The 26,403-nt window shown below is 36.8% G+C and overlaps 3 protein-coding genes across 12 annotated transcripts; 1 reads left to right on the top strand and 2 right to left on the bottom strand.

The window, feature by feature from the left end:
* Positions 1 to 1,776: 1,776 nt before the first annotated feature.
* On the bottom strand, positions 1,777 to 5,410 carry LOC147295508 (lipid phosphate phosphatase 2-like). The gene is made up of 8 exons (XM_086230779.1): positions 5,026 to 5,410; positions 3,903 to 4,128; positions 3,684 to 3,771; positions 3,471 to 3,580; positions 3,254 to 3,347; positions 2,654 to 2,842; positions 2,483 to 2,542; positions 1,777 to 2,296 (listed from the first exon to the last, which is right to left on the bottom strand). The coding sequence occupies exons 2-8, from the start codon at positions 4,116 to 4,118 to the stop codon at positions 2,076 to 2,078; spliced, it is 978 nt and encodes a 325-aa protein (XP_086086905.1). The 5' UTR covers positions 4,119 to 4,128; positions 5,026 to 5,410; the 3' UTR covers positions 1,777 to 2,075.
* Positions 5,411 to 6,897: 1,487 nt separating this feature from the next.
* LOC147295507 (lipid phosphate phosphatase 2-like) lies at positions 6,898 to 9,799 on the bottom strand. 10 transcript variants are annotated; one of them, XM_086231846.1, is made up of 9 exons: positions 9,728 to 9,799; positions 9,184 to 9,290; positions 8,517 to 8,744; positions 8,253 to 8,340; positions 8,021 to 8,130; positions 7,808 to 7,898; positions 7,504 to 7,692; positions 7,353 to 7,412; positions 6,898 to 7,234 (listed from the first exon to the last, which is right to left on the bottom strand). In XM_086231846.1, exons 2-9 carry the CDS (start codon positions 9,241 to 9,243, stop codon positions 7,026 to 7,028), a joined length of 1,035 nt encoding a protein of 344 aa, XP_086087972.1. In that variant the 5' UTR covers positions 9,244 to 9,290; positions 9,728 to 9,799; the 3' UTR covers positions 6,898 to 7,025. The 10 variants fall into 10 exon arrangements, with proteins under 10 accessions (XP_086087972.1, XP_086087974.1, XP_086087969.1 ...); XM_086231848.1 differs by having other exon boundaries at positions 8,517 to 8,741; positions 9,728 to 9,796; XM_086231843.1 differs by having other exon boundaries at positions 9,184 to 9,314; positions 9,728 to 9,768.
* A 9,936-nt stretch (positions 9,800 to 19,735) lies between these two features.
* On the top strand, positions 19,736 to 22,660 carry PDE331 (Octicosapeptide/Phox/Bem1p family protein). The gene is made up of 2 exons (XM_086233757.1): positions 19,736 to 21,127; positions 21,353 to 22,660. Exons 1-2 carry the CDS (start codon positions 19,938 to 19,940, stop codon positions 22,329 to 22,331), a joined length of 2,169 nt encoding a protein of 722 aa, XP_086089883.1. The 5' UTR covers positions 19,736 to 19,937; the 3' UTR covers positions 22,332 to 22,660.
* Positions 22,661 to 26,403: the final 3,743 nt, after the last annotated feature.

The raw sequence follows: 26,403 nt of genomic DNA, 5'->3' as shown, positions 1-26,403 counted from the left end.
AACACTTTGTGATGAGCGCCAAAGAAAACCTAAAAGCATCAAAACACAAAACAAACCAAATCGGAAAAACTCTCACGAAGAGAGGTGGAAAAACTCTTGCAATGAGAGATGAAAACGCTATCACTTATTGGGAGGAGAGTATCCCAAAGGACAAAAATAAAAACACAGAAGAATGAAAAGAAAAACAAAGGAGAGAGGGGTGATGGGAGGAACAGTCTGTGAAAACACAAGGGTCGCCCCTCCCCCTGGTGGATAAGTTGAGGAGAAGAAAGAGTTTTTTCTTTTGGGGTGGCCGCTAGGGTTTTTCTCTTAGTAAAAGTAATCAGAGAAATTATAACTTGCTCTAGGAAAATCGAATTTTGGTGCATTATGGATAATTTTACAATCCTTCTAATTGGGCTACCTAACAACTGGGTTACAAATTTTCATTTGAAAATTATTCTTCTCACAATCATCAATTAAGTCTTTAGACTTTTTACAATAAAATTAGTTTTGACTTTTACTAAAAAATAAAATAAAATGAGTTAACATATCATTTTCAATAAATAGCGTAATTAAATTTATTTAACATCCTTCGCTGACCACGTGCCGGAAATAACAAAACTACCAATTTAGTTAAAGCAAACAAAAGCCAAGACTTAAGGTGCACCGAGGACTGGGAGCTGGTAGTGTATGAGTTGCAGAGTTGTGAATTATAAGTCAAGTATATGTTATCTTGGTCCTTTTTTTTTTTTAATTTGGTCATTAAGTTCAAATTATTTTAAACAGTTTAGAATAATTCAGTTGAAGGACGTATAATAGCCCTATTGATTCTTCTTTCCAAATTAAAAAAATTAAATTATTTTAATTAAGTTCATGAGGAGACATTTATTTATTTTCTTTTAAATGGAATGTCAGTATATTAAAAAAATTTAATTATAAATATTCTTCTATTTTTGTTAGAAATATTTATCCATACATTCGAGTTGGAATCCCTTATTTGATAAGAAAACAAAAAACATGTGAAGATTCTTCCTTAATAGGGGGCTTAAGAGAATGCCTCATTCACGAGGCTAGAGGCATTGGGCCCCCATGGATATGGCGTGCACACGTGGTTGACCGGGGTCCAGTAGTGGGAGAGCAAAACATGATGTGAAATGTGAATTGAGGTTGGATTGTTTTAAAGGACTAATCCTAAATTCCGGAATATGGAGCACATATCCAGTGAGACCAAATTTAATTTTGGAGTGGCTTCTAGAATAATACAATTCAAAGGAACATTTACATGCAACATGTTACAACACAATTATATTTTAATTTGTTTGTTTCTCAAACAGATGACTTATCTTCAGTAAAGGTGAGGTTATCCCATGCCCATGAAAGCAGAACGAGTCAAATGATTTCTTAATACTTTATGATTTTTTTCATTACGAGGCAGAGGCTATTTTTCTATGGTATATTATATAGCATGTGTATGAATGAATAAGACAATCACTGGAATAAAAATGCATGGAGTAAAAGCCAATATACATCAAACATAAGTCATGTGTGACATTCATTCTATATTGCAAGTTATTAACAAAGCCAATATATTTATTTAACAAGGTACGATTCATTGTAAGATTGTATTGAAAGAATTTGGAAATATTATTTTATTTTCAAAATTTCAAATCATGGTGAAGAACAATTTTCCAATCCAGTAGACCACCATATAGGAGTCTGCCCCAAGTGAAAAATGCAGCAATCCTCAATTCCTCATTTAATAGCATATCAAGCAACCGACCTTTTGGGTCAAGATTCACAGACATTGATCGAGTCATAGAGACTAAGTTCGGGAAACAACAATAACTGATTTCATTCTGCTAGCATTTTAACACAAATCAGATCATAACCATACCAGAATAAAAGAAACAGTAGTAATGTAAATATGAACAGCTAAAACACACCTAAAATGAATCAATTAATCAAACTTAAGGAAAAGCTATGGTCCAAATTAGATATGGATTATAGATTCTGATATCTGTGCATGAAAATTCACACATCCCGTCGATCCTAGAGTATGAACATCAGGTCATTAACTCTATCCTTCTCTACAGTCAGCCTAGAGTCAAGTGTCTTCTCCCACTTTCTGGTCCATTGAGAATGGGGCTTGTGTCTCCACTATTGCCACGCGATGTTTCAACACCATGTGGGTTTTGTATGTATATACTCTCAAGTTCTGTCTGCCGCACGGTAAGGCTATTGGCATTGGTGGATGCGGGCTGATCACAATTTCGAGATTCTTCCAGCATCTGAAAGTATGCATGAGGTCCCCAACCTGCACATTCAACACAAATAGAAAAGAATCTCATGAACAATGATTGTAAACTACTAAAATGCACAGAAATTTGACTTAGTTTTAACTTAGTTCCTATACAATTAAAGAACTGTAGAAAACTTGAAAAGTTTTTCATTTAAAGCTAGGTATAGAGTGGATTTAAGAGGGGAACTCTTAAGTATATACCATCTATGTCATACGGGGGTGGAAAGAATTGCAAGTAACAAAATGAACAAACGGTGACTCCTGCACAGCAAAGTATAATATTAGAAAAAAAAAAAAAAAAAGAATGAAAAACTCAACAAACATCTTTTTCTCAAAACATCATGCCGGTGATGCCATAAGCAGGCAAAGTACCTATAAGACCGCCGGCAAAAACATCTTGCCAGTGATGCCAATAGTCATCAACCCGAGAAACTCCTACCAGTGCTGCAAGAAGTATTGGTAGAAAGACAATACAGAGCTTTGCAACATGTCCCCTACGATCAAACACCCTAACTTTCCCTGATAAGTACCATGCAAGGAAACCAAGACCTGCGAAGGACCCTGCATGTTGGCAACCAGAATGTCTTTTGATTAAATGTTCTGATGCTACAGATAACTCCAGATAAAGAGCGAATGAGAAACGAGTCAAACATGTATATATGCGCCAAAGAAAATATAAGGGTAACACAGAAAAAATTTGCATATACATTTAGAAAATGGATAGGGAACGTATACATCTCACTCTTAAAGTTTTCAGACAGGGAAGCTTAAAATTGTTACAGAAAAAAAAAATGCACAACCTTGTGGAAACATTTAGAACTCCTGATAGCAACTATCTACAAGTAAGGGCAAAAGGGAATTACAAATAATTAAAAAAGAAAGAGGTAGAGCTGTAGAGGCAATGAGATTAGATTTTACACACACACGCCCCTAATCCTTCCATAAACAGTTTCAAAGTATCAGACTGCTTACATGAAGTATGCCCACTTGGGAAGCTTTTGTGTCCTTCCTTAATGACACTCTTACTTCCAGTACACATGACATTCTTTGTGATAGGATCATACACCTGTACATACAATTGTATGCGACTGTGTATAAGTGAGCAGGACCACAAACTAAAACAATGCAAAATTGTCAAGAAAAGATTAAAAAAAAAAAAGTAAAGAATTTTATGCACTAGAAGGCCCACCTCTTTGCCATCAGTGAAACAACGCCAAAAGAAGTCTGGACGAGGTCGACCAACAGCATCTTTGATTGCATCAGTCAACACAGCGGTTATGAAGACAGAAAATAGAAGGCCTGAATGAGCATGAAAAATTTAAGTGTCATCAGAATACTACAACATGCAAAAAATCATTCACCAATAGCAAAAATCACACAAAAAAAAAGACAGTATAATTACCTAAAATGGCATGGTGCAGATCATAGACATCCTTTCTGATGAAGTAGTAGATAAGAATAACAGCAAGCGGCAACAATACTGCAATTATCTATTACAGAAGTTTAAAAAAAAATAAACGATTTTTGCCTTTTAGTGTTGTCACAGAAGTGAGACTCATACAATTTTCAGATTTATGCAAATTATTCCAGCATGATATTATTTCTTAAAACCAAAACATACTGGAACACCCCAGAAGGGAATTGTATTGTCTTTCAATGGGTATTTCAGGTCTGTCATCATCTCATCTCCAACAAAGCGGTGAAAAGGTTCTATCAAGTTCAAAATGAGATCTATGACTGCAAGAAGCACTAGAATCAGCCAGTCATGCATATGAATCCTCGCTACTGCTACTCCATGAGACCTTATAGTGTGAGAACCCAATTGAATCTCTGGCATTTTTGACTAACTGAAAAAAAATAATAATAAAAAGAAGAAGAAAGACACTGTAAGTTGAAATAATATAAGTTACACCTTCCACTGCCAACTGAGGAACAATGCTTTTCTTAAAGATGCAAACATTTGAGTGGAAACAATCAGTCTAATTTATAATCATACACCGGTTAGCAACTTAAACCAAATAAACAATGAACTCATCATCTAACCTATTAGAAAACTATAACCATACCAACTTATGTAGTTATCCTATAAAACAAATAAATAAATAAAAGTAAGACTAACTTTTGAGAATGTGATGAAAAGAAATCACAAGACATGAAACAACCCCGGTACCCTATTTGTGCTCACTCAGTAATAGATGTCATCTCTAAATACTAATAATCCTTTTATGTTAATCTCACTGACATTTCAAATAAAAGAAAAATTAGATTGGAACTTAATGCTTTCAATCTCATGGCCTCAGGTTGTTGCATATAAGACCACCTAAGTTGAACGAAATTTTGTAATGGAACAATTTGAAAACACGAACACAGATCATAACCAGCAACAAACCACAAGAATATATCCATACGACAGAGAAATAAATTAAACAATATTATCACATACAAGAACTCAAATAAGTCTAACTCAACAATCCGGCATTGATTTGAGTTTTTCCAATTTCTTCCTAAACGAAAACAAAAGCGACAAAAACTACTACATGTAATTCTTTTTTTTTTCCTTCATTTTCCTGGCAACCAAACGGAGGCTTAATCCATCATCAGGACCAAAAAAAAAAAACCAAAAAATACCATAAGCTGCACATGCAAATAGAATTCCAAGCAAAAAGAAACATTTAAAAAAAAAAGAAGGACGAAATGAACAATTGGAGACAGAGAGCGAGCGAGAGAGAGAGAGAGAGGCGTACATGTAAATTTTACTGAGAGAGTGAGTGTGATTGAGAGTCTGGGCGGATTTTGGCTTCGATATTGAAGTGGTAGCTGGGCGGGTGAGTGAATTTAGCGAAGAAGAAGGAAACAGAAAACGAAAAGCGCGTGGAGTTGGAGACGGAGTTGATTGTGTAACAGCAACTATCAACTATCACCGAAACATACACTACAGGGGAGGAGTATATAATACAAATGGAAGAAGAAGACGGAGTCGGTTTGGGTTTTTGGATTTGGTTTCATTTGCTGTTCTTGGTTTTGTTTTTGTCTCTTATTATTCACAAGGTTTTAAGAAAAAGAGGCAAAGGGCGGCATGCTGTCTGGGGACGGTGACATAAGTCACATAACAGACAGCTCAAATGAAATCAAAGCTTTTTTCTTCTTTTTTTGCATTTTTAGTTTAGCGAATTAAAATTCAAAGCTTTATTTGCTCAAAAGTAATGTACAATTAATTATACACTGTTATTATTATTATAATTATTAAAAAAAGAAAGAACTTAATAATGCTTGGGCACCAATTTAGCCTCATAACTTGAGAAATTATTTTATATAGTCGTTATATTGACACGTGGTATAATCAATCTATTTATTATAATATGAGTGGATGTTATGAATACTATACCCTATTAATATAAACACATCATCCAATAATACACTTACACGTTAAATTAGTTATACCATATGACGATATATCGGTTATAGCTATAATTTTTTCATAACTTGCAATCCATCAAGATCTCATCTACTACTAAAAAGTAGAAACCACATTGACTGAGCTTTTTAATCTATACTATAAAACAAAACAAAAAATGACACGGTTTTTAAGATATTATGAACCAACAAATCACTATTAAATAAACTTGGATACTGGAGTATATTCAAAAACTTTGGATTTAATTTATTAAGGCTCCGTGGAATACTTTTTTTTTTTTTTGAACATTTTTCTGTTTGCTTGAATTACTTACTTTCTTAAGGTTACTTTGTAAGTAGCTGCCTAGCTGGCCATAAAGGGTTACGTCCTCAACAGCCTGAGTCTCCCATGGAAGACTCACTCTCCTCAACGTGCTAACAGAATTTAAAAAGATTAGAAATTTTTTCGTTTTTTATTTTTGGGGTGAGTAAAAAGACGAGAAATTGGTTGTTGCCACTGGCCAGAGGCAATAAACTATTTGACATTTGAGTATAATATATGGACTTTGTCTTGGCTAAAAAAAAAAACAAGACTTGTCTTTTCTTTTTTTATTATTGATGTTGCAAGTTGCAGGCCAAATTGGGATTCAAACTTGCAAATTATCATTGATGAAAATTACAAAACTGTAACTCCAAAACTCTAAAATATGAAAATGATATATATAGAATTTATAAAGGCTAAATCTCTTTATATATCTTCAAATTCGTTTCTTGTTGTTGGTATGAAGATGATACCTTTAATTTGTACTTTACCTTTCCAATTTTATACCGTTGAAGAAAAGGAGAAGGTGGAAACGGGTCATTTGTGGATTAAAAGATAAACAAGATTAAATTAGAAGCGAAGGTAGTGGTGGACCTCATGGTACTTCTCTTGATGGTGATTCATTGGTAATTGATACCGACAAATAAATAAACATGGAAACAAATAAATTTTGGCAGAAAATTTGCATCATATTCAGATCGATGTTAATTGGAAGTGGTTGAACAGCTCAGAAAGCAACTATAAAGTTGAATAATGGAGGCCTAATGAGGGCACGCCAACTAGCGTGGAGTGAAGGTCCAAGGTCCATGTGGATGCCTTAACATGATTACAATTAAGTTTACAACTTGCCATTTGCTTCCATCAATATTAATAAATTAAACCAGGCATTATGTAAGTGTCGTTTTTCTGGTTCCAGGAAAGTAACAATGCATTCATGTATTCACACAAGTGTAATAATCAAGGTGCTACAAGCCAACAACTAATATTAGCCACAAAAGCACAAGATCGATGTACAATGTGAAAATATGATCACCTCTTCACAGTCCCAGAATCCATGTCATCCAACTTAATGTTTGTGTAGCGGTCTGCAGAGGTAAATCCATTACCATTTTGTGCAGGTTCTTCAATCACATTCTCAGCCCCCATCACCTGCACACTAAGAGCATTCATAGGCGTGGTCGAATTTGGATTGCTACGTGTCTCCTCCAATGCTTTGAAATACGCATAAGGACCCCATCCTGAATTCGATCAGAAGAACAAGTAAAACTCAGACCACAATGCTTTTAAAGAAGATCAAGTAGTAGTCAACAATTCTATTTTGTGAAAATAATGGAAAAGACAAAAGCTGCATGTGACCTTCATCATGATAAGGAGCAGGGAAGAATTGCCGATAGCAAAATGTAGCCACAACAAGTCCTGCAAAATATGAACCTCATCAATAAAGAAGCTCTAACATTCTTGTGTTAAAATATTATACAAAAGAGATCATAAATGAATGAACACACACCTAAAAGACCTCCAGCAAACACATCTTGCCAATGATGCCAATAGTCATCTATTCTAGAAACACCAACAAGAGATGCAGCAAGTAGAGGAAGCAAGACAATGCATAACTTTGCCACGTGCCCTTTGCGATCAAATGCCTTAATCTTTCCACATAAGTAGAGTGAGAGAAAGCCTAATCCTGCAAAGGACCCTGCAGAGCAATGCCAAAACTGTATCAGATGAATGGATTTATATGCTACGTTTTGGTGAACCAAAAGGACCCAATTGACTGAAACATGTATATTGCAGCAGGAAGCATTTCTCACATGAAGTATGGCCACTTGGGAAACTCTTATGTCCTTCCTTTATGTCACTGGCCTTACCATGACACACCACATCTCCCCACTCATCATAAAGCTACAAGAAGTAAAAACATAGATAAAGATCGGAATTGATGCAATTTGGAGCAGATTTCCATAAAATAAAATCTGGGATATAATGCTATAAAGGATTTTGACTTGGAGCCAATGGGAACATACATCTTTTCCATCAGGAAAGCAACGCCAAAAAAAATCTGGGCGAGGACGACCAACAGCATTTTTGATTGCATCCGTAATAACCCCAGTAATCAGCACAGCGAATAAGAGGCCTGCTCTTGTAGATAGATGGATATATAACCACATTAATGCACAGATAAAACAAATAAATAAATAAAAAATAAAAAAGGTTCCAGGTAGAATAAGAATAAAATGAAAGCAAAAAATGGATTACCTAGAATGCTGTGGTGCAGATCATAGACATCTTTCCTACGCACATAGAACAATAGGAAAACGGCAATAGGCAGCAAAACTGCATACATCTGATCATTAATAGGAAAAAAAAAAATCAATCCCATTAACTAAATAGAGTACTATACACTTGCTGCTATCATATCCAATTATCCATACAAGCAAATGAGCACAATTATAATTGTAAATTATCATTGTCATTGTAATTATCATTGTAAAGTACTAAAAGAAGTAGGGAAAAACTTACAGGGACAGCCCAAACAGGCACTGTGTTTTCTTTCATGGGGTATTTAAGGTCTTCCATCATATCCTTCCCCACAAAACGGTAGAATGGATGAATGATGAACAAAATGACCTCTATCACTGCAAGAAGCAGCAGTATAAGCCAATCATGCATGTGATTCTTTGCAAGTGCGGCTCCATGAGATTTTATGGTGTACTTGTCCAGTTCAATCTCCGACGTCGTTCTGCCCTGCTACCATAAATCAGTGAACTGATGATTTCATTTGGTTCACCATAAACACTTATTAATAGAAATGGTTTTGCAAAGAGACAATATTAATTTGGAGAATTTGGCTCAAACAAAAAGAAAAAAAGTGTACTACTTATTGTGTGACCATTTGGAGCTTTCACTATAGATGATCAAGTAAAGAACTCCCAATTGCTTCTTCTTCTTTTTCAGAACATAATTACTCCAAAAGAGTAAAACTTAATAATAATTTAGCCTATTAATTAAATTTTAATTAAATATAAGAATAATAGTAATTAAAACTTTTCTTTTTGGCCATGTATTAAAACTTGATAAAGTGAAAATCTGGCAAAAGAGGCAGTGATGACTGATGAACAAGCCCAATAAATACTAATATATACACACACAAAAAAAGGTACAAAAGTAATTATAATTTAGCAATTACCTGAATGATACTCCGGAAATTAAAAAAGGAACAAAAGGATCCCATATTCCTCCATGCCATAATGAACAAGCAACCCCCAGAAATTAAGACGTACAGTTGTCAACGTTCTAAACACAAACAGACATGTACAACTGAAGTGAACACAGATCAGTGGGAGAGTGTAGAACAGTATAAAATCACAACCCAAAAAACCAGAAGAAAACAGAGGGACAGAATCTTATCACAAACAAAAGGAAAAGAAAAAAGATTGAAAAAGTAGTGAATTCAAAGCAGCAGTGAGGTGTATTTGTAATCAATAATGAGGCAATCAACTCAAAAAAGAAGATTGGAAAAAGGACATGTCAGCACCTTTGTCTCTCTGTTACCTTATAAGGATTTCCAATAATTTTATTTTTCCCAAGAAAATGTCACACTTTGCAGGAAGCCAGGAAAAATGGACTTGGAAAAATAATGAAATGGGTTTCTGATTCTTGGATCGACGTTAACAACAATGGAGTGGGAGTGAGTAGGAGTGCCAAAAAAAAAAAAATTGTGTGAATATTACCTGAGGCTCGAGGATGAGATAACCACTTTGGCTTTTTTGAAAATTTGGAGTTGGGTTTGTATCTGTGTTTGGAGGAGTCAAGAGTCAAGGCTTCAAATGATCATAACTCGGTTTGGCGACGAAAGCCGTCCGATCTATTGACTTTTACCGGCCTAGAGCGGCTCTTCTGTGTGCTGACGTATGTTGAGCCGTGTGGACCGCGCTAGGAATATGACTGGTTTGAACGTGACGGCGTCGTTTTGGGATTGACAAATGAAGAGAGAGAATCGTGGGTGACAGCTGGGCTTTGCATGGATAACATGGGCCTTTAAAAGGAGTAAAGACTACTGGATTAGGGCTTAGGGGTAGTTGGTAAGGACGGTTACATTCAGTTAGCGGGCCGATTGGGTCATTTACAAGTTACAACAACCACGTACCCTACCATGAGTGTGCAAGCAATCGACGGTTATGGTTTTCCTTTTTTTGTATAATTTATTTTTGACATGCTCATGCAACTAGGACATAGATTAAGGATGAACACTGTTTAGAACACATATTAGTTGTACTATTAACAATAAGGATCTTCGATTTTACTCTTTTTTTAAAAAGAAGAAAAAAAGTCTTTGTTAATTATTATCCTAGGTCTGACTTTTTAGGAAGTAATGAGTTTGTTGAGCTCAACCGTGCCGACACATTTGAATTCTACGCAACTACGCCTAATTTGCCGTTGAATTCATTGCTTGAATTCCCTCTCTCCCCCCCCCCCGGTCTTAGTCCATAATCATCAATTTGAGTGTAGCCGGTAGATACTTTACTACGTGCATCAATGTAGTCTGGGAAACAAGCTAGGCATATATATAGGGACCTCCTATGTGTACCATTGAACTAAAATGGGTTGTACACCACTCATCACCAGCAATAATGATTCAATAACTAATTAGCACTTACATTATCTCCAAATTATTTTACAGTAACTCTAAACTCTAACATGACGTGACATGAAAAAATTTATTCACCATCTCCTCGTCCTACCTTTTATATTTGTTATGAATTTCCACCAAATGTTAACTCTTTGTTTACTTATTATTTCATTGGACTCATGTGAGAAAAAACAATACCCTCTTCCATCTTAAATTACAATCTTGTGATTTAAATATTTTAATCACATGTGCTAACCATACAATATTCGATCTCAGCCCTCAAATTTCTCAAAAATATTTTATTAGTACAACTAGATGGGCACCTCCTTAATCTTGAACCTTGATAAAGTATTTAGCGGGACAAAAAATATAGATAATATATTTTTCTCAAAATCATAATTATTCGTTATGAGGACTTGGGGTAGGCCAGTTGGCTAAGCAGTTGTGCTGCCCCCCACCTCATCAGGTTTCGATCCTCTCTCCCCCCTCTAAGCCTCTTTCTTTTGCCTCCCTTTGTAACATAAAAAAATAATTATGATCAAAAAGATGTGTAAGGAACTAAGGATATTAAGGATATATTGTAAAAAAATAATTATGATAAAAAATAATTGTTCGACCCTACATTTTGTGCTTAATTCTTAGAGGGTATTAAGAATAAATGATTGTGGTAATAAATGATTCCACGTGAAGAACCTTTCCATCCATCATTATTATCAGCATCATCTCAATTCTACATGATGAATAGTAAGAATACAATACTAGGAATATTTTAGGCATAAATTCAATATAGACACTTAACTATATAGATCATTTCAAATGGGTCTATAAATAAAAAAATATTTCAAATGTGCACACAAACTAATATCTAAATTGAAATGTAGACATCAGTTAGTTAAGTCTCTACTTTCCGTTTGCTGACTGTATTTTTTTTATTAACGTGGACACCAAAATTTCAACACATGGATTAATATTGCCATGTGGATAATAAAATTATAAATAAAATTTTTTTAAAAAAACTAAACAAATTAACTAAAAAAAATATCACGATATGCATATTCCCAGTAGCCCCAACCTATTTCTTCATCCTCTTCCTCTTTCACCCACCCTGTGCAGATCCAACGGGCACCTGTAAAATGATGCTTAGGCATCTTTACTTACCCATGTTGTCCAAGATGCTGGTTTGTTGCTTCACCCAACCATGGAAGCCAAGTCAGTTTTCCTTCACGCCAAAACAATCTTGTTCTACTTTCACATTTAGACCCAACCCTTCTTTCAGACCTTTCAGTAAACACATACAGGTCTAACCAATAAATTAACCACAGCTCTCACTTCAACCAAAGCCTTATACCCCTGAAAACCCCATCAAGTTCTTGTCTTTCACAGAGTCCAATCTCACCATCACCAACAAGAAGAAGACAAGCATTTATTTGTTACCTTCGCTCAAATGCTCATACTATTACTCCAGCACCTCAAGCCCAGAATCTCAAAACCCCATTTCTAAAACACCTCAAAAAACTCTCCTTTGATTCGTTGAAAGCTACCCTTTTTAAATTAACCCCCTTGAAAGCTACCCTTTTTAAATTAACCCCCTTTGATGTCATCAAGTGGTATGGGATCTTATCCATTGCAATTGCAGCCACAAAAATAGACTGTCAAATTTGGGCCCAATTGTTTCTAACGCTTGGGGCAACTATGGAAATCTATGTCTTATGCTTAGAATCTACTCCAAAAACCCAACCAAAGGCAATTTCACTTACCTAAAAATTGTGGCTTCTCTTGTATCAAGCAACCCGCTTGCAAACAGCTCACCTAAACAAAGCTCCTCCAACATCCACAAGTTACCAAGACGAACAAAAAACCCACCGAGCAATAACAATGGCATGGGTCCGAAATCAAGCTCATTGTTTCAAAGTTCTTGTTTTTCTTGAATTTGTGGGTTTTCTTTGGTAATTGACGAAATTGACAACTGGGTTTCCTTCAATTTTTAGTTGGGTGGGTGAAGGAAGAGGAGGTGATGGATTTATTTTTGCTTTGGATTTTTGCATCTGGGGGATATATGATGAAGAAGAAGAGGTGATGAGGGTGGTCTGCACGGGAAAGACGAAGAAGAAAAAGAAGAAGAAGAAGAAGAAGAAGAAAAAGAAGCACGGTTTGGATGGGTGACGCGGGAGGAGGAGCAAGTCAGCAAGAAGAAGAAGAAATGGATGGTGAGGCTGTTGGGTATTTGCTGGAGAATAGGGTTAAATTTTTCAGTTTGTTATATTTTTGCTAAGTTTTTAACATTTTAAAGTATTTTTGTAATCTTTTAATGATTTTGTAGTCCATGTGTTAACATTTTGGATTCCACGTCATAAAAAATTACAGTAAGCAAACGAAAAGTACACACTTAACTGACGAATGTCTGCATTTCAATTTAGATATTAATTTGTGTGCACATTTAAAATATTTTTTTATTTATGAATTTATTTAAAATGACATTTATGTCAATATTTTATGTACCAATCAAGTGGGGCAGTTAAATATTGAGTCAAATGCGTGGCCTGGTCCACTCTCCACTAGCAAACCTACTGGGGCCCAATTATATCTATCGTCTGGGCCCAATCCGTTCTGTTGATATCTATGACAGGGTCTGGGCTTTTCAAATGAGCAGCCCAATCCATCTTACAATGTGAAAAGAAAAGTGAGAACATTGGCAGTGTGAGTGTTGGGTATACAATGCCAGCTTCTGACTTGGGAAATCGAGGTGTGACCGTTTGCATACTTTGATGACATATCGACCTTCTAAAACATAAACAGAATGCCTCTCAGGCTGTTGAGCACTTTGAGCCTTTGACCCAGCTAGCTGTTTCCTAAAGTGGGTCCCTATCTCCCACAATTGTGATTATGTGTCTCTTAAAGGCCACACTCTGGGAATGGCATCGTTATTTTCACTTCCCACTTTGATCCATCTCTGCTCATGTACACCATATATTTAGCACATCCTGCACACTATTTTTGAGTTCTGGTCCTTCAGGAGAGTGGAGGTTTCTCTTTCTTAGTTGATTGCATTTACATGCTAATTAAACTAAACATGCTATATTGCTATCTACTCTAGAATTTCGTTGTCTGAATGTCTTAAACTTCTGGGTTCAATATATATGTATGTGGGTCTCTTAGCCATCTTTCATGCTAATGTCAATTGCCAATTGGTTTCAAATACCTTTTTTTTTTTTGGGTATGGAGGCAAAAAGAGGAAGAGGAGGGTCAAATTTCTTATCTATATATCACATAAAGTTTTATGTATATATAATGATAAAATTATATAATATACTGATATAATGTTACAAATTTAACTAAATTATATTATAGGGAAAATTTTCTAAATAGGACATATAATTTGGGGTGAATCTTAGTTTAGGACACATATTTTGGATTGTATTGATAAAGGACACTAATTAATGATTTGTATCAATATAGGACATTGTGTTACTTCTGTTACAAACTTCATCCAAATGAGGGACAAACTGGTCTTTTCATATTAAATAAAATTGTAATTCTATTTCTAACTTAAAATATATTAAAACTAAAAAGATTAATACTAAAAAAAATTATAACTAAGAAACATTAAAATAAAAAATGCTAAAACTAAAAAAGATTAAAATTAAAAAAGATTAAAAGTTAAAACTAAAAAAATTAAAAAAGACAAACTAAAAACCAAAAAACAAAAACAAAAACAAAAGAATAGGGAGGTGCAGATCCCTCCCCACCCCGCCCAACCCACTTCAGGAGCCTCTACCCGCCGGCGACGGCCGTACCCACCAGCACGGCCCCACCTCCCTATCTCTATCCTCTTTCTCTCTCAGTCTCTCTATCCCATAGCCATGGACTCCACCCTAGCCCCTCCGCAATCCCAATCCCCAATGCTCAGTTCTTCACCCATTCATAGACCCCTTTGGTTTCCGAGTACCACACAAAATTCACAAATCAATTCACAACCCAAAAATTAGGGCAAAAATGAAGAGAGCATCACAATCATCATCATCATCATCCCCATCCAGTTGTAGACCCATCCATGGCTTCCACCTCCAGCGGCGTCGTCGACTATAGTGGCGGCAAAACCTCTAACAAGATGTGGGAAGAGACCCACCAGCGTGAGTCCATGACGGTGGCATGGACGAGCTCTTGGCATGTGTTCGATTTCCCAGATCAAACCCAACAACAAAAAAGCAAATCCCTAAGCCCCAAACCCTTGTCTTGGAAGATTGCTCCAGCGAGAAAGAGATAGTGATGTGAAGAGAGAAAGATAAAGAGATAGAGAGAGAGAGAGAGAGGAATAAAGGAGAGATGGAGAGAGACAAGCGAGGTGGGGAAGCGCAGGTGAGTAGGGCTGCCGTCGGAGATATGTTGGGGCTAGGTGGGGAGGGGGTGCGATCTGCACCTCTTCTTCATTTTTTTTTTCTTTCCTTTTTTATAGTTGTAATCTTTTTTATTTTTAGTTTTAAATTTATTTTTTAAATAGTAAATGACATTTTTAACCCTAAAAAAAAGTCACGTGATTTTTTTTAATGAAAATTGTAACAAAAGTGACGGAATGTCTCACATTGAAAATAACCATTAATTAGTGTCCTTCATCAATACGACTCTAAATATGTGTCCTGAAATAGAATTGACCATAAAGTATGTATCCTATTTGAAAAATTTTCCCTTATATTATATGTACAAATCATTAATACATACATTCTAAATGATAATTTGTATACTCAACATATTATGTTAATAATTGTATAGTTATACATTGGGTTAATTTGTATCATCATATCAATTGATATATCGCATGGTGTTATCCATCCTCATTAGGTTTTCTTAGCCTTATTATGTAACTCATTTTATAAATTAAGAGGTTCTATCATGTAGTGAGCTGATATAGTCACAAAAATTGCCTCTACAGTGTTACGCACTTACTCTATGCATATGTCCAAAAGAAACCTTCGCGTAATGCATCACTTGCATACTTTTTAATCATGTCATCACATCCTTCACAAAAGTAAAATAAAATATAAATAAATGAATAAAATAATTTAAAAGTTATCAAAACCCAATGGAATTATTTTTAGAAATATTGAGCGTATTCAAAAGAGTTCAAGTTAGCTCCACCATATGCGATTAGGTAAACTATATTTCATGAGATGTTTGCCTAAACCCCCAAAAGGATGTGAATTTGTTATCTTTTTCAATCAGAGTAAGCGAATTGCGACAAATACTTTCATGTCAGCAATATGACTTTATTTTTGCGTCAAGATCAAAATTATTATTTTTAGTGAAACAAGACCTAAAGTATTAGTCTTATCTTATCCCTTAGCAATTAGCATAAACAAAAAGGGGAAGCAAACAAAGGCATGATGATTAGGTGGTATAATATATACTCAATGTTGCATATGCATGTACATGCCGTTTGATGGATTATATATCTACCACTAACCTATAGCTTCACCCACATAATTAATTCAACCTTATAATTTGTAAACCTAAATGCTATAGCTTATAGCCTTATACGGATACTACATAGGGTTTATATATGTTCCGATATGGCCTTAATTACCACATATACTTTATTTAATATTTGGATTTGAATTTAGATAAATTCAATATGAATCTAATTTGTTTATGTATTTATATTCAAGAAAAATTATTTGATATAACCGATATATCATAATGTGTTACAACCAATTTAACATGTAAGAGTATTATTGAACGATATATTTATATTTGCAAGACATAAATTAATTATATCGCGTGACAATATATCAGTTATACAAAATAATTTTTTCTATTTCAAAACTATTATAATGGTAAATTGATAACAATTTTTTTAAATAAAAAAAGCACACAATCTAAGAAGAGAAACAAAATAATTAAAATAAGAGAGGCAATCAGTAAAAAATAAAGAGGATCTCCGTACATTTGCTTTACTATGACTCCAATACTCCATAAATCATTGTCATCATGTGGAGACTTTTAATTCCAATAATCAAGAGCATTTATCCCTCGCATTAACAACCATGGTGTGATTTTTGTGATCCTCATTTCATGAATATAAAAATCATTGTCATCTTATTTTATAATAATTTAAGGTTGTAGATGAGCTGGACAGCGGTGCATGCGCCACATTAATTGTTGTTCCTCATATATGTCACATTTACTGTATTGTTTATTTGGGACAACGTCAGCTGAAACTTGGAACTACTCACAAATCACAATTTGCCGGAGTGTTTTTTTTTTTTTTTTTCTTTTAATTTGATAGGCTCCCTCATTTTTGTCTATTAATCTTAACTCGAACGAAAAAATAAATAGTTTTAGTTATTGATGCAATGGTATTTTACTTTTTAATCTTAAAAAGTGCCGAATTGGAATCCCTCTTAACCCAAAAGAAACAAAATTGTTGCCTACCATTATTCTTCTTATCCATCAGGAAATTCAATATTTAAGTATATTTTAAAATTAAGTAAGTTTTTATTTTTTGGTCAAAAAAATTTAAGTATATTTTAAAATTAAGTAAGTTATTCTACACGATTCAATCACACTGGGTTTGGGATTTGATTACTTCAGCTGCAAGGCTATGGGTTCAGTGGGACCCCGAGCAACAAAATAAAATTGACATTTCTAGTATTCTATAATATGATATATCAAATGCTAAGAAATAATTTTCTGAATATATACAATTAGAGTCATCATCATCACCATGGTATGGTACTAACTTCACACCTCATGGGTTATGTCATCGAAGAGAATTTTCACTCAAAGATGGGTCCCTCTTCTTCCTCTTTTTTGAAGGCTATCAATGCAAGCCTATAAGCTAAAGCATTTGAGTAAAATTGTAGGGTGAATATTCCTTTTTGCTTAGTATGATTTACCAAGACCAAAACAAAGATTTTGACCATAAATAATGTACGACCCTGCAAGAAAACAGAAAAATAATGAACTGCGATAATGACTACAAAATAGCATAGATGTACAAATCATCTTTGGTCATCCGTGATTATAAAAATATATTTTTCTATGTCATCATAACATTATTACATAAACATAATGCTATAAGGGAAATTTTTTAAAAATTATACCAATCTGCCCCTCAACTTTATTTTCAATGTCAATATCCATATAATTATATATAAACCTTCTTTTTGAATGGGTGAGTTTGATATTCTATTGAAAAATAGTTTTTTTAAATTTTCGAGAATGGTAGAATCCTATCAAATTAAGACACCCAATAGAGTAACTATACATAAGATTGCTGTAATTTTTTCAATTGAAAGATTGCTGTAATTTTTATTTTACAAAAAGATTTGATGTAATTAAGAATTAAACATTTGATTAGATTGCTAGCAAACTAAGAATAGTACATAATTTTAGCACCGATCAGAAAGAATAGTGGCTTGGCCACGCGGAGGCATAAACTGCTAAAAGCTTTGTAGACCAAAAGCACCAGATTCTATCTAACAAGAATCAAGGTTTTGTAATGTATAAAAACATAAGTGCTGGCAGCTCAAAACGTCGTCACATTACAGCGGGCGTCTCATGGCCGGCGCAGTTAAGTAAATCCTCACGCGTCCCAACGACACCTGCCAATAATACGAGGCCTTTGACAGCATACGGCCAATTGTATTAAGCGTTGAGCGCGTGTAATATGGGATGCGCGTGGTTCTTCGTTTTCGGCTAAATTTTTTAGTACAACAACAGTGCAGAATGGTTGCGTCACCCGTGGGTGCGTTGCCAGAATTGCGGCTAAGACTCCGTTTGGCTTGAGTGAATTTACCAAAAACTGAAAATAAGTGGCGGAGAAGCACATACTCCTTTACTTTCATTCCCAATAGGGATTAAGGCTTCGCTTAATTCAAGGCTCCAATACGCGTTTTGCAAAACAGTTTTCCATATATGAATTGTGACTTTGTGTGAGTGATGAACACATGAAAAATTTCAAAAGATTATGCTTCTACAATTAAGAAGGATGATATATAGAGAACTCTTTATTTGTTTTTTTTATTAAATATGGAGAATATATGAGTCCAACTAATATAAAAGATAAATGAGATATAAAATATCTAATAGTTGGAATTAACACAATTATAAAACTAATACAGAATTGAGGTAATCTAACACTTAGATGTATTGTTTTTCACTTGTTCCTCGTATAATATACAAAATTATGCATATGCGATTGAATGCACTATAAGGTTTCATTTGGTTTGCGAAAGGAAGTTATTGAGAAATTAATTCCTATACATGTTTCATGTGGAAGGAAATGCAAAATTTCATGAAGTAGTAAATATTTTATATTTTCATTCTCATGTTTCCACTTGAGTTTCAAATTGGCAAACCAATTAGAGTTTAAGGGTGCATTTTAGCATATATTTTTTTTTGTAGTTGTGTAATACGAGCCTTTATAAATTTATAAATTTTAAAGTAATTCAATCATTGCTTCTAATTTTACTTAATTTTTGTTATAAAAAAGAGGATTCGAATTAAGATATAATTCAACAAAATGAAGAGTAGTTTAGTAATAGCTAGTTGGTGCTAACCTAGTCATTTATTTATTTGGTTGGCCAAAGTAGTCTAGAAAAACTTTGATTCGATTTTAATTTTATAAGCAGCAAATTTTAAAGATATGATTAATTAGTAGAATTAGAAAATCTTGCTTTTATTTCAATCTTGAATTTTGTAGTAGTAGATAATCATAGTACTGAACATTAAAGAAGAGCAGTGGAGCAGAAGAGATCTGGGTGCTGAATCTGAATCCATTATCTCATAGCACTAGTGTAGTACTGAGTGTTACTGTGATCCTTGGTGTAGTAGATGGGCACCTCTTAATTCTTACGCAGACCCTCGCAACCCCAAGTCCCCAACTGGAGCCAATCAGTAAACTAGCTGTCAAACCATCTGGACTTGTACACAGTTTCATTTCCAGCTTGGCCTTTTCCCACAATCCCCTCCCCCCTGTTTCCCTCTTCCCCGTAAAAGGCAACATTTTCTTATAATTTAAAAATATTTCCCAAAATGACACACATTTAACAAATTCAGTTTAACCCCAAAAAAAAAAGAGAAATAAAAAAGTTAAAAAAAAACAGCTGGAGGAGAAGAGAACAAGTGTGGAGTAACTATAAGAGCATCCACTCTCCCTACACCATCCCTCCTTTTCACTCTTTGATTCTCTCTCCTCCTCCTCCTCCTCCAAAAGGGTGGAGTAGTAGTAGTGAAGATTCTAAAGAAGCCCCCAACCCACCCACACCCACCAAAACCCATACATATTACATACTCTCTCACTCAGTCCAGTCCACATGGACCCACCACCAGCGGTGGCGCCACCGCCGCAATCCCACCACCTCAACTACCCAGACTCCTTGGACTCCTCCCCTCGCTCCCGCAACACCGACTCATGGGACGAGCCTCTCCCCCCCACCGCCTCCACGCGCCTCCGCCTCATGTGCAGCTACGGCGGCCACATCGTCCCCCGCCCGCACGACAAGTCGTTGTGCTACGTCGGCGGCGACACCCGCATCGTTGTCGTCGACCGCCACACCTCCCTCAACGACCTCTCCAACCGCCTCTCCAAGACCCTCCTCAACGGCCGCCCCTTCACGCTCAAGTACCAGCTCCCCAGCGAAGACCTTGACTCCTTGATCTCCGTCACCACCGATGAAGACCTCGACAACATGATCGACGAGTACGACCGTACGACCAACCACAACTCCTCGTCGAAACCCTCTCGCCTCCGCCTCTTTCTCTTCCCCCTCAAGCCCGATTCGGCTCAATCCATGGGGACCATTCTCGACATGCCGGCCAAGTCGGACGACTGGTTCTTGAACGCTCTCAATGGCGCCGCCGGGATACTCAATCGGGGCTTCTCCGACTCCGCCTCCGTGAATTGCTTGCTGGGTCTCGACGACGATGGGATTGCCGGCGCTGTTAATAATTTGGAGTCCGCTGCGAGAGAGGTCGAGGCTTCCATGCCGGCGAATTGCAAGAATGCGAAGCAGGTTGGTGGTGCTGGTGGGCAGGACGTTCACTCTGTGCCCGATTCGCCGATGCTTGAAAACTCGTCGTCGTTCGGGTCCACGTCATCATCGCCTTCGCTCGCCAACTTGCCGCCGATTCGGGTCCACGTGGAAGACGGTAGCGGTGGCGGTGGTGGGATTAGAGCGCAGGATCAGAAGGTGGTGGGGATTGAGGAGCAGTTTGCTCAGATGAATGTTGGTTGTGGTGTTGGGCAGCAGAAGCAAGACGACGGTGGCTTTGTGGTGCTGTCGTCGCCGCCTCCGATGCCGACGACTATTGTGGCTTCCGCTCCGCCGATGAGTTCGACCACTGATTATCTGGATCGGGTTGTCTCCGATGACGAGCGATCTGATCACGGCGTTGGATATCGGAAACCGCCAACCCCTCAGCCTCAGCCACAGACTCTGCCCTCTCAGTCTCAGCAGAAATCTGCTGGTGTTCTTGATTTGCCTTCCCCAGATTCAGTTTCAAGGTACGCTTTGTTCATTTAAGCTTAATCCTCAATCATTTGATTGTTTAAATTACTGTTATTGTTGTTTGGAATGATCATCAAGTTCTTAATTGGGTTTTTTTGTTACGCTTTCTTCATTTATGCTTAATCTTAGGCCTTGTTTAAATTATATTATCGTTGTTTGGAGTGATTTTCAAGTTCTTAATTGGGTTTTTGTTTTATGTTATGTTGGATTCAATTTTACAGCGATAGTAGTGTATCGAATCCCTTATCTCGCTCACAACCTGTAATTTATCAAGACCCAGTTGTTCAAATCCCCTCTGGAACCACGAGGTTTCCTGCAAATCTTGTTGATCCGAAATTTAATATGTCTGATCCAAACAGTCGGGTTCAGATGCAGCAACAACAGGTTCTTGATTCTGGGTATGTATTGCAACAACAGCTCCAACAACACCAACAACAACAGCTCCAACAACACCAGCAACAACAGCTCCAACAACACCAACAACAGCAGCAACAGCAGCAACAACAACCACCACAACAGCAGCAACAACAACAACCACAACAGCAGCAACAATTTATACATGCTGGTGCACATTACATCCAACACCACCCTGCTGGGTCTGTGCCAATTCCGGCTTACTACCCTGTATATCCTTCCCATCAGCAGCAGCAACACCACCCCCACCATCACCCTCAGCTTGATCAGCAGCAGCAATACCAGGTCTATTACATGCCTGCCAGACAGACCCAACCTTACACCCACTTGCCTGTGCAGCAATCCAATATCAGTGAAGCTGCTACTGCTGCTACTATTGCTTCTAGCCGCTCTCAAACGCCTCCCAATCCCACCATGGTCTCTACTTCTGCAGCTTACAACCCCATAAGGAATGCTGCGATTTCCAAACCTGAACTGGCTGCGGGGGTGTACAGGACAGCAACTACAGCTGCTCCACCTCTGGTTCAAGTTCCTTCTACTCAGCATCAGCAGCAGTATGTTAGTTACACTCAAATGCATCACCCATCTCAATCTGCTGTTGCTTCTTCTGCGGGTGCTACCAATTATGCCTATGAATATGCTGATCCTTCTCATCCCCAAATATATTATACTCAGCCTCTGGCTCCCACAATGCCTTCTCAGTACCAAACCATGACAGCTGCCGCTGCCATGGTGCTGCCGGAAGTTTCTGCTCAGCTTCCCACTGACAACATCAAGCAGCGATGACGACTGAATATCCTTTTCTGGTCAGTTTGAGAAGGAGGAAACAATTTTGGAGAAGCGGGCTTGGTTTATCTTTAAATTGTCTGTTTCTAGCGTCTGCCTTGTTATTGGTAATTGGATTGTGGTATGTATTTGTGATAGATAATAAGGAACTCTGGTCGTGTTTTAACTCTTTTTTTTTTATGCCATATCGATGCTGATTGTCATAGACTCTCATAGGAAATGAAAAAGGTGGTCTGAGATTATACTGTAAAAGCTAGAAACTCAACATATTGTGTGTTTGTGCAGATCGGTTTCTGAATAAATGTTTTATAAGTAGCAAGAGTTTTGAATTAATGTCTTGTTCTGTTGGGATGCGCATGGTGTACATGTTTGGCCTGTACAGGATGCTTAATTGTTCCAAGGTTTGCTTGGCCACAATTAAACATTCTTTACATGACTTTTCCTTGCATTTGTTATTATCTTGTTCATGTTGCTTCAATTGGTGTAGTTGTTCCAGTGCATTGAGTTTGCAGTGGGATATACAATAGTTGTGACTTGATCTTCTCTTTAAGTTGATGATGTGGAAGCAGCTGCTCTAATCGTAACTTGAAAACTACCTTGGCTTTTAGATTGTTTGAAAGTAATTCCTGTCGTTTTTTTCAATTCTGCTGTTCCAGTGGTGAGTGGGTATTGTGTAGGGTGAAGAAGTGGAAGATCTACGTTTTAATCTCATTGTATCTTAAATTAAAAGTCTGGTGTATAATGTATTTCAATGAGATAATAAATTCACCCTCATAATGCCTTTACAAAGCACCTCATCTATTAAAAGCTATTGTTCGTTTTTCCCCTTTCTTTTATTTTTATTATACATAGTTATTCTGTTTTCGTGTTCTATCTTAACTTCTTTTGCAAGTCATCTAAAAAAAAAAAAAAAGACTAACAGACTCCATAAACAAGAGGTTCTTCCACCATTCTTATACACAATATTCCTTTTACAAAATGTGAAACCAGATTAAATATGAGAGAGAGATTGTATACAATGGTCGTATACAAGATCTTTCCTTTTTATATCCCAGCTATGTATCTGTTGAAATTTGATACAAGAGTCTTCCACTAAATTAACAAAAAGTTTTGATAAAAAATAATTTATAGGCAACCGTGGGTGATTCTATTAAGGCATCCATAATTCATAAACAATATATAGTTGGTGCAAAGCCGTGATTGAGAATTGGATATATCCCTACCTAATGTGTAGCTTTGGCTTTAAACTTAGTAATGGAATCTGCGGGATGGGGACACAAATCTTATGTGGAATTCAACAAATATCAAACGATAAGGACAATTTGATGTCGTGTATCTTGAAAATTTTGGCTCACAAAAGGAACAAAACAAATAGAGTCGTCCACCATTCCACAATCAGCTCATCACATCAAAATTGACCCATAGCAAACATTCTACATAAGAAAGGCACATAATATTCGCCTCATTGATTCTCATCATCTCATGTGAGTATGCAGTGACAGTGAAAGAGTGCATAGATTCTTCTTCCTTTTATTATCCAAGTAATTTTGTACTAATTAGTAATTAAACTACTAACGTGTACGAGGTTTGCGTTCAGTTTTTGGGATGGGAGAGTTTTACAGAGTTTGTTGTGGTACTGCTGTGATTAGGATAATTAAGCTAACACGTGTTTTGCACCTTTTAAAACTCTTATCCCACGCTAAAGTTGCTGCCCCTGCATCAGTCCAGTCAAATATATGACCTTCTAGCAGCAGTTTGTGGCCACTGGACTGGACTAAACACACCTCTGCCTCTCACATTGTTTCTTTTAACATTTTCCTTGACGTGCGATTCTAATATTCTTAACAAGTATAGTGAATGTGCCAATGACGAGTTCCCATCTCCTGTCCCCAATTTCCGTGTGACTTATTTGTTTCTTATCTATTTGAACGACATGTGTCCTCTACTTAAATACAGTATTTCAGAATTTCCATTGTACTATTTTAGATAATTTTAATTAAATTAAAAAGTAGGGTTAATTACAATTATATACCTCAACTATACATCACTTATCATCTGGGTACCTCTGATTCAAAAACTTTCATTCGGGTACCTCAACTTCAATATTTCATCAATTTAGTACCTCCGTTAGTCTGACCGTTATGAAGATCATTAACTGCCTACGTGGCGCTGACGTGGTACACACGGACCAACCATTAAATGTTGACTTGTCTTTTAGAAATAGTCACATGTACAAAAATTAATAAAAAAATCAACAAAACCATTAAAATTATATAAAATAGAAAAGAATTGAAAAAAAAAGAAGAAACCAGCCTCTTCCCCTGCCCGCCCTCACCTCCCTACCCAGCCCTCTCCTTTCCCCTTCCTCCCCTACCCATCCCCGCCACTCCTCCCACCCACCTACCCAGCCTCGTCACACCTTCCACCCACCCAGCCCCGTCGCTCCTCTCACCCACCCAGCCCTGTCGCTCCTCCTACCCACCCAGTCCAGTCCAGTCCCTCCTCCTCCACCCATCCTTGTCACTCTCCTTCGCAACCCAGCCCCTCCCTTGCTTCTCGATTGCTATCTTCTCCAAAAAGCGTAGCAAGGCCAAACTATGAGATCTTAGGATCCCATTGGTGATCAAACTAGTTGGTAGAGTAGTACAAACATTCCTCAAATAAACACAATAGCCCAACCCAACAACTAGCACATTATGCGAAGACCAATCTACAAGATTCAGAGGTGCAGATTGATGGAATTTTTTTTTTGGTCAAAGGATATTTCATTGCAGGGGAAAGTCTATGAGATAACAATAGGTATAGCCTATTCCAACGCACAGAGAGAGGATAAGCAAACAAGACAAGAAAACGTACAAACAGAAAAACTAAAACCCAGCCACACCATTTTCGATTTTACTCTGTGTTCTGTTTTTTATGATTTTTTTTTTCTTGTTAATTTTTGCTATGGTTGAGCTTTTTTGTGGAGTTATCATTCTTCAATTTCCAGGTGAGAAAAATGAAAAAGAGTTCATTAGTTCTTAGCTATCGATGGAAAATCGAAAATGGATCTCTTTCTTTGTTTGTCTCTGTTAAAGAATGGTTCTTTGTATTTGGATTTGCTGCTGCATTAACATTTTCAGATAATCAGTTTTCAATTGCTTATCTTTTCCTTTTATGTTCTCTAGATTTTTCTATGTTGGTCTGAGATCTGACTTGGGTAATTTTCATTTCCTCCCACTCACCCACCCAGCCTTGTCCCTCCTCCCTCCCTCATTCTCAGATTTACATTCATAACTAAGAAATGGTTTGGAAAACAAAAGAATTGGTTTGTTGCTTTATTTGAGTTTTGGGATTTGATATTTGGATTATGATTTGCGATTTTGGTCTGTTTTTGTTGGTTTTTGTTTTGAATTCGATTAATTGCTTACTGGGTTTTGGTTGTTGTGGCTGGAGAGTGGGAGGAGAGAAAGAGAGACGAGAGATATAAGGTTGGTGAGGGGCTGGGTGCGGGGTGGTGGTGGGGAAGGAAGCCGAGCTCGCGGAGTAGCTAGAGTGAGAGGAAAAGAGAGTGACAGAGAGAAAGAGATAGAGTGAAGGATAGAGAGATGCGGCCGGGAGAAGGTTGCCGACGCAAGGAAGGGGGTTGCCGGCCAGTGGCCAGAGAGGGGGAGGGAGGTGGGTGGGTGGGTGGGTTGGGTCGGTGATGCAATGGAGGGGGAGGGATGAAAGTTTCTGTTTGCCTTTTTTTTTTTTTTTCAAAATTCAATAATTTTTTTTTCTATTTTATATCATTTTTATTGATTTTTTTATTATTTTTTGTCCATGTGACCTTTTTTTAAAGACAAGTCAACGTTTAGTGGTGGGTCCCCATGAGCCACGTCAGCGCCACATATGCAGTTAACGGTCAGACTAACGGAGGTACTAAGTTGACGAAATATTGAAGTTGAGGTACCCGAATGAAAGTTTTTGAACCAGAGGTATCCAGTTGATAAGTGATGTATAGTTAAGATATATAATTATAATTTACCCTAAAAAGTAAGCCAAATTCTTGACGCCCCACCACCGCTGTCTCTTCCCCTCCCTTTTACGA

This window comes from Dryas octopetala, chromosome 2, assembly GCF_963921425.1.
Source record: "Dryas octopetala chromosome 2, drDryOcto1.1, whole genome shotgun sequence".
NCBI classification, from domain to species: domain Eukaryota; kingdom Viridiplantae; phylum Streptophyta; class Magnoliopsida; order Rosales; family Rosaceae; genus Dryas; species Dryas octopetala.
Note: the sequence above shows the minus strand (reverse complement) of the source record. Positions and strands in the feature narration are given on the sequence as shown.

Bases quoted from the DNA above. Each gene is read 5' to 3' on its own strand.
- LOC147295508 (XM_086230779.1), bottom strand. From the start codon at position 4,118: ATGCCAGAGATTCAATTGGGTTCTCACACTATAAGGTCTCATGGAGTA. The intron at 3,581-3,683 runs GTAATTATACTG...ATGCTCATTCAG, and splicing joins TCTGCACCATGCCATTTTAG to GCCTTCTATTTTCTGTCTTC. The intron at 2,543-2,653 runs GTACTTTGCCTG...TTTGCTGTGCAG, and splicing joins TTTTGCCGGCGGTCTTATAG to GAGTCACCGTTTGTTCATTT.
- LOC147295507 (XM_086231846.1), bottom strand. From the start codon at position 9,243: ATGGCATGGAGGAATATGGGATCCTTTTGTTCCTTTTTTAATTTCCGG. The intron at 8,341-8,516 runs GTAAGTTTTTCC...ATTAATGATCAG, and splicing joins TGCCTGTTTGGGCTGTCCCT to ATGTATGCAGTTTTGCTGCC. The intron at 8,131-8,252 runs GTAATCCATTTT...CTACAAGAGCAG, and splicing joins TCTGCACCACAGCATTCTAG to GCCTCTTATTCGCTGTGCTG.
- PDE331 (XM_086233757.1), top strand. From the start codon at position 19,938: ATGGACCCACCACCAGCGGTGGCGCCACCGCCGCAATCCCACCACCTC. The intron at 21,128-21,352 runs GTACGCTTTGTT...TCAATTTTACAG, and splicing joins TCCCCAGATTCAGTTTCAAG to CGATAGTAGTGTATCGAATC.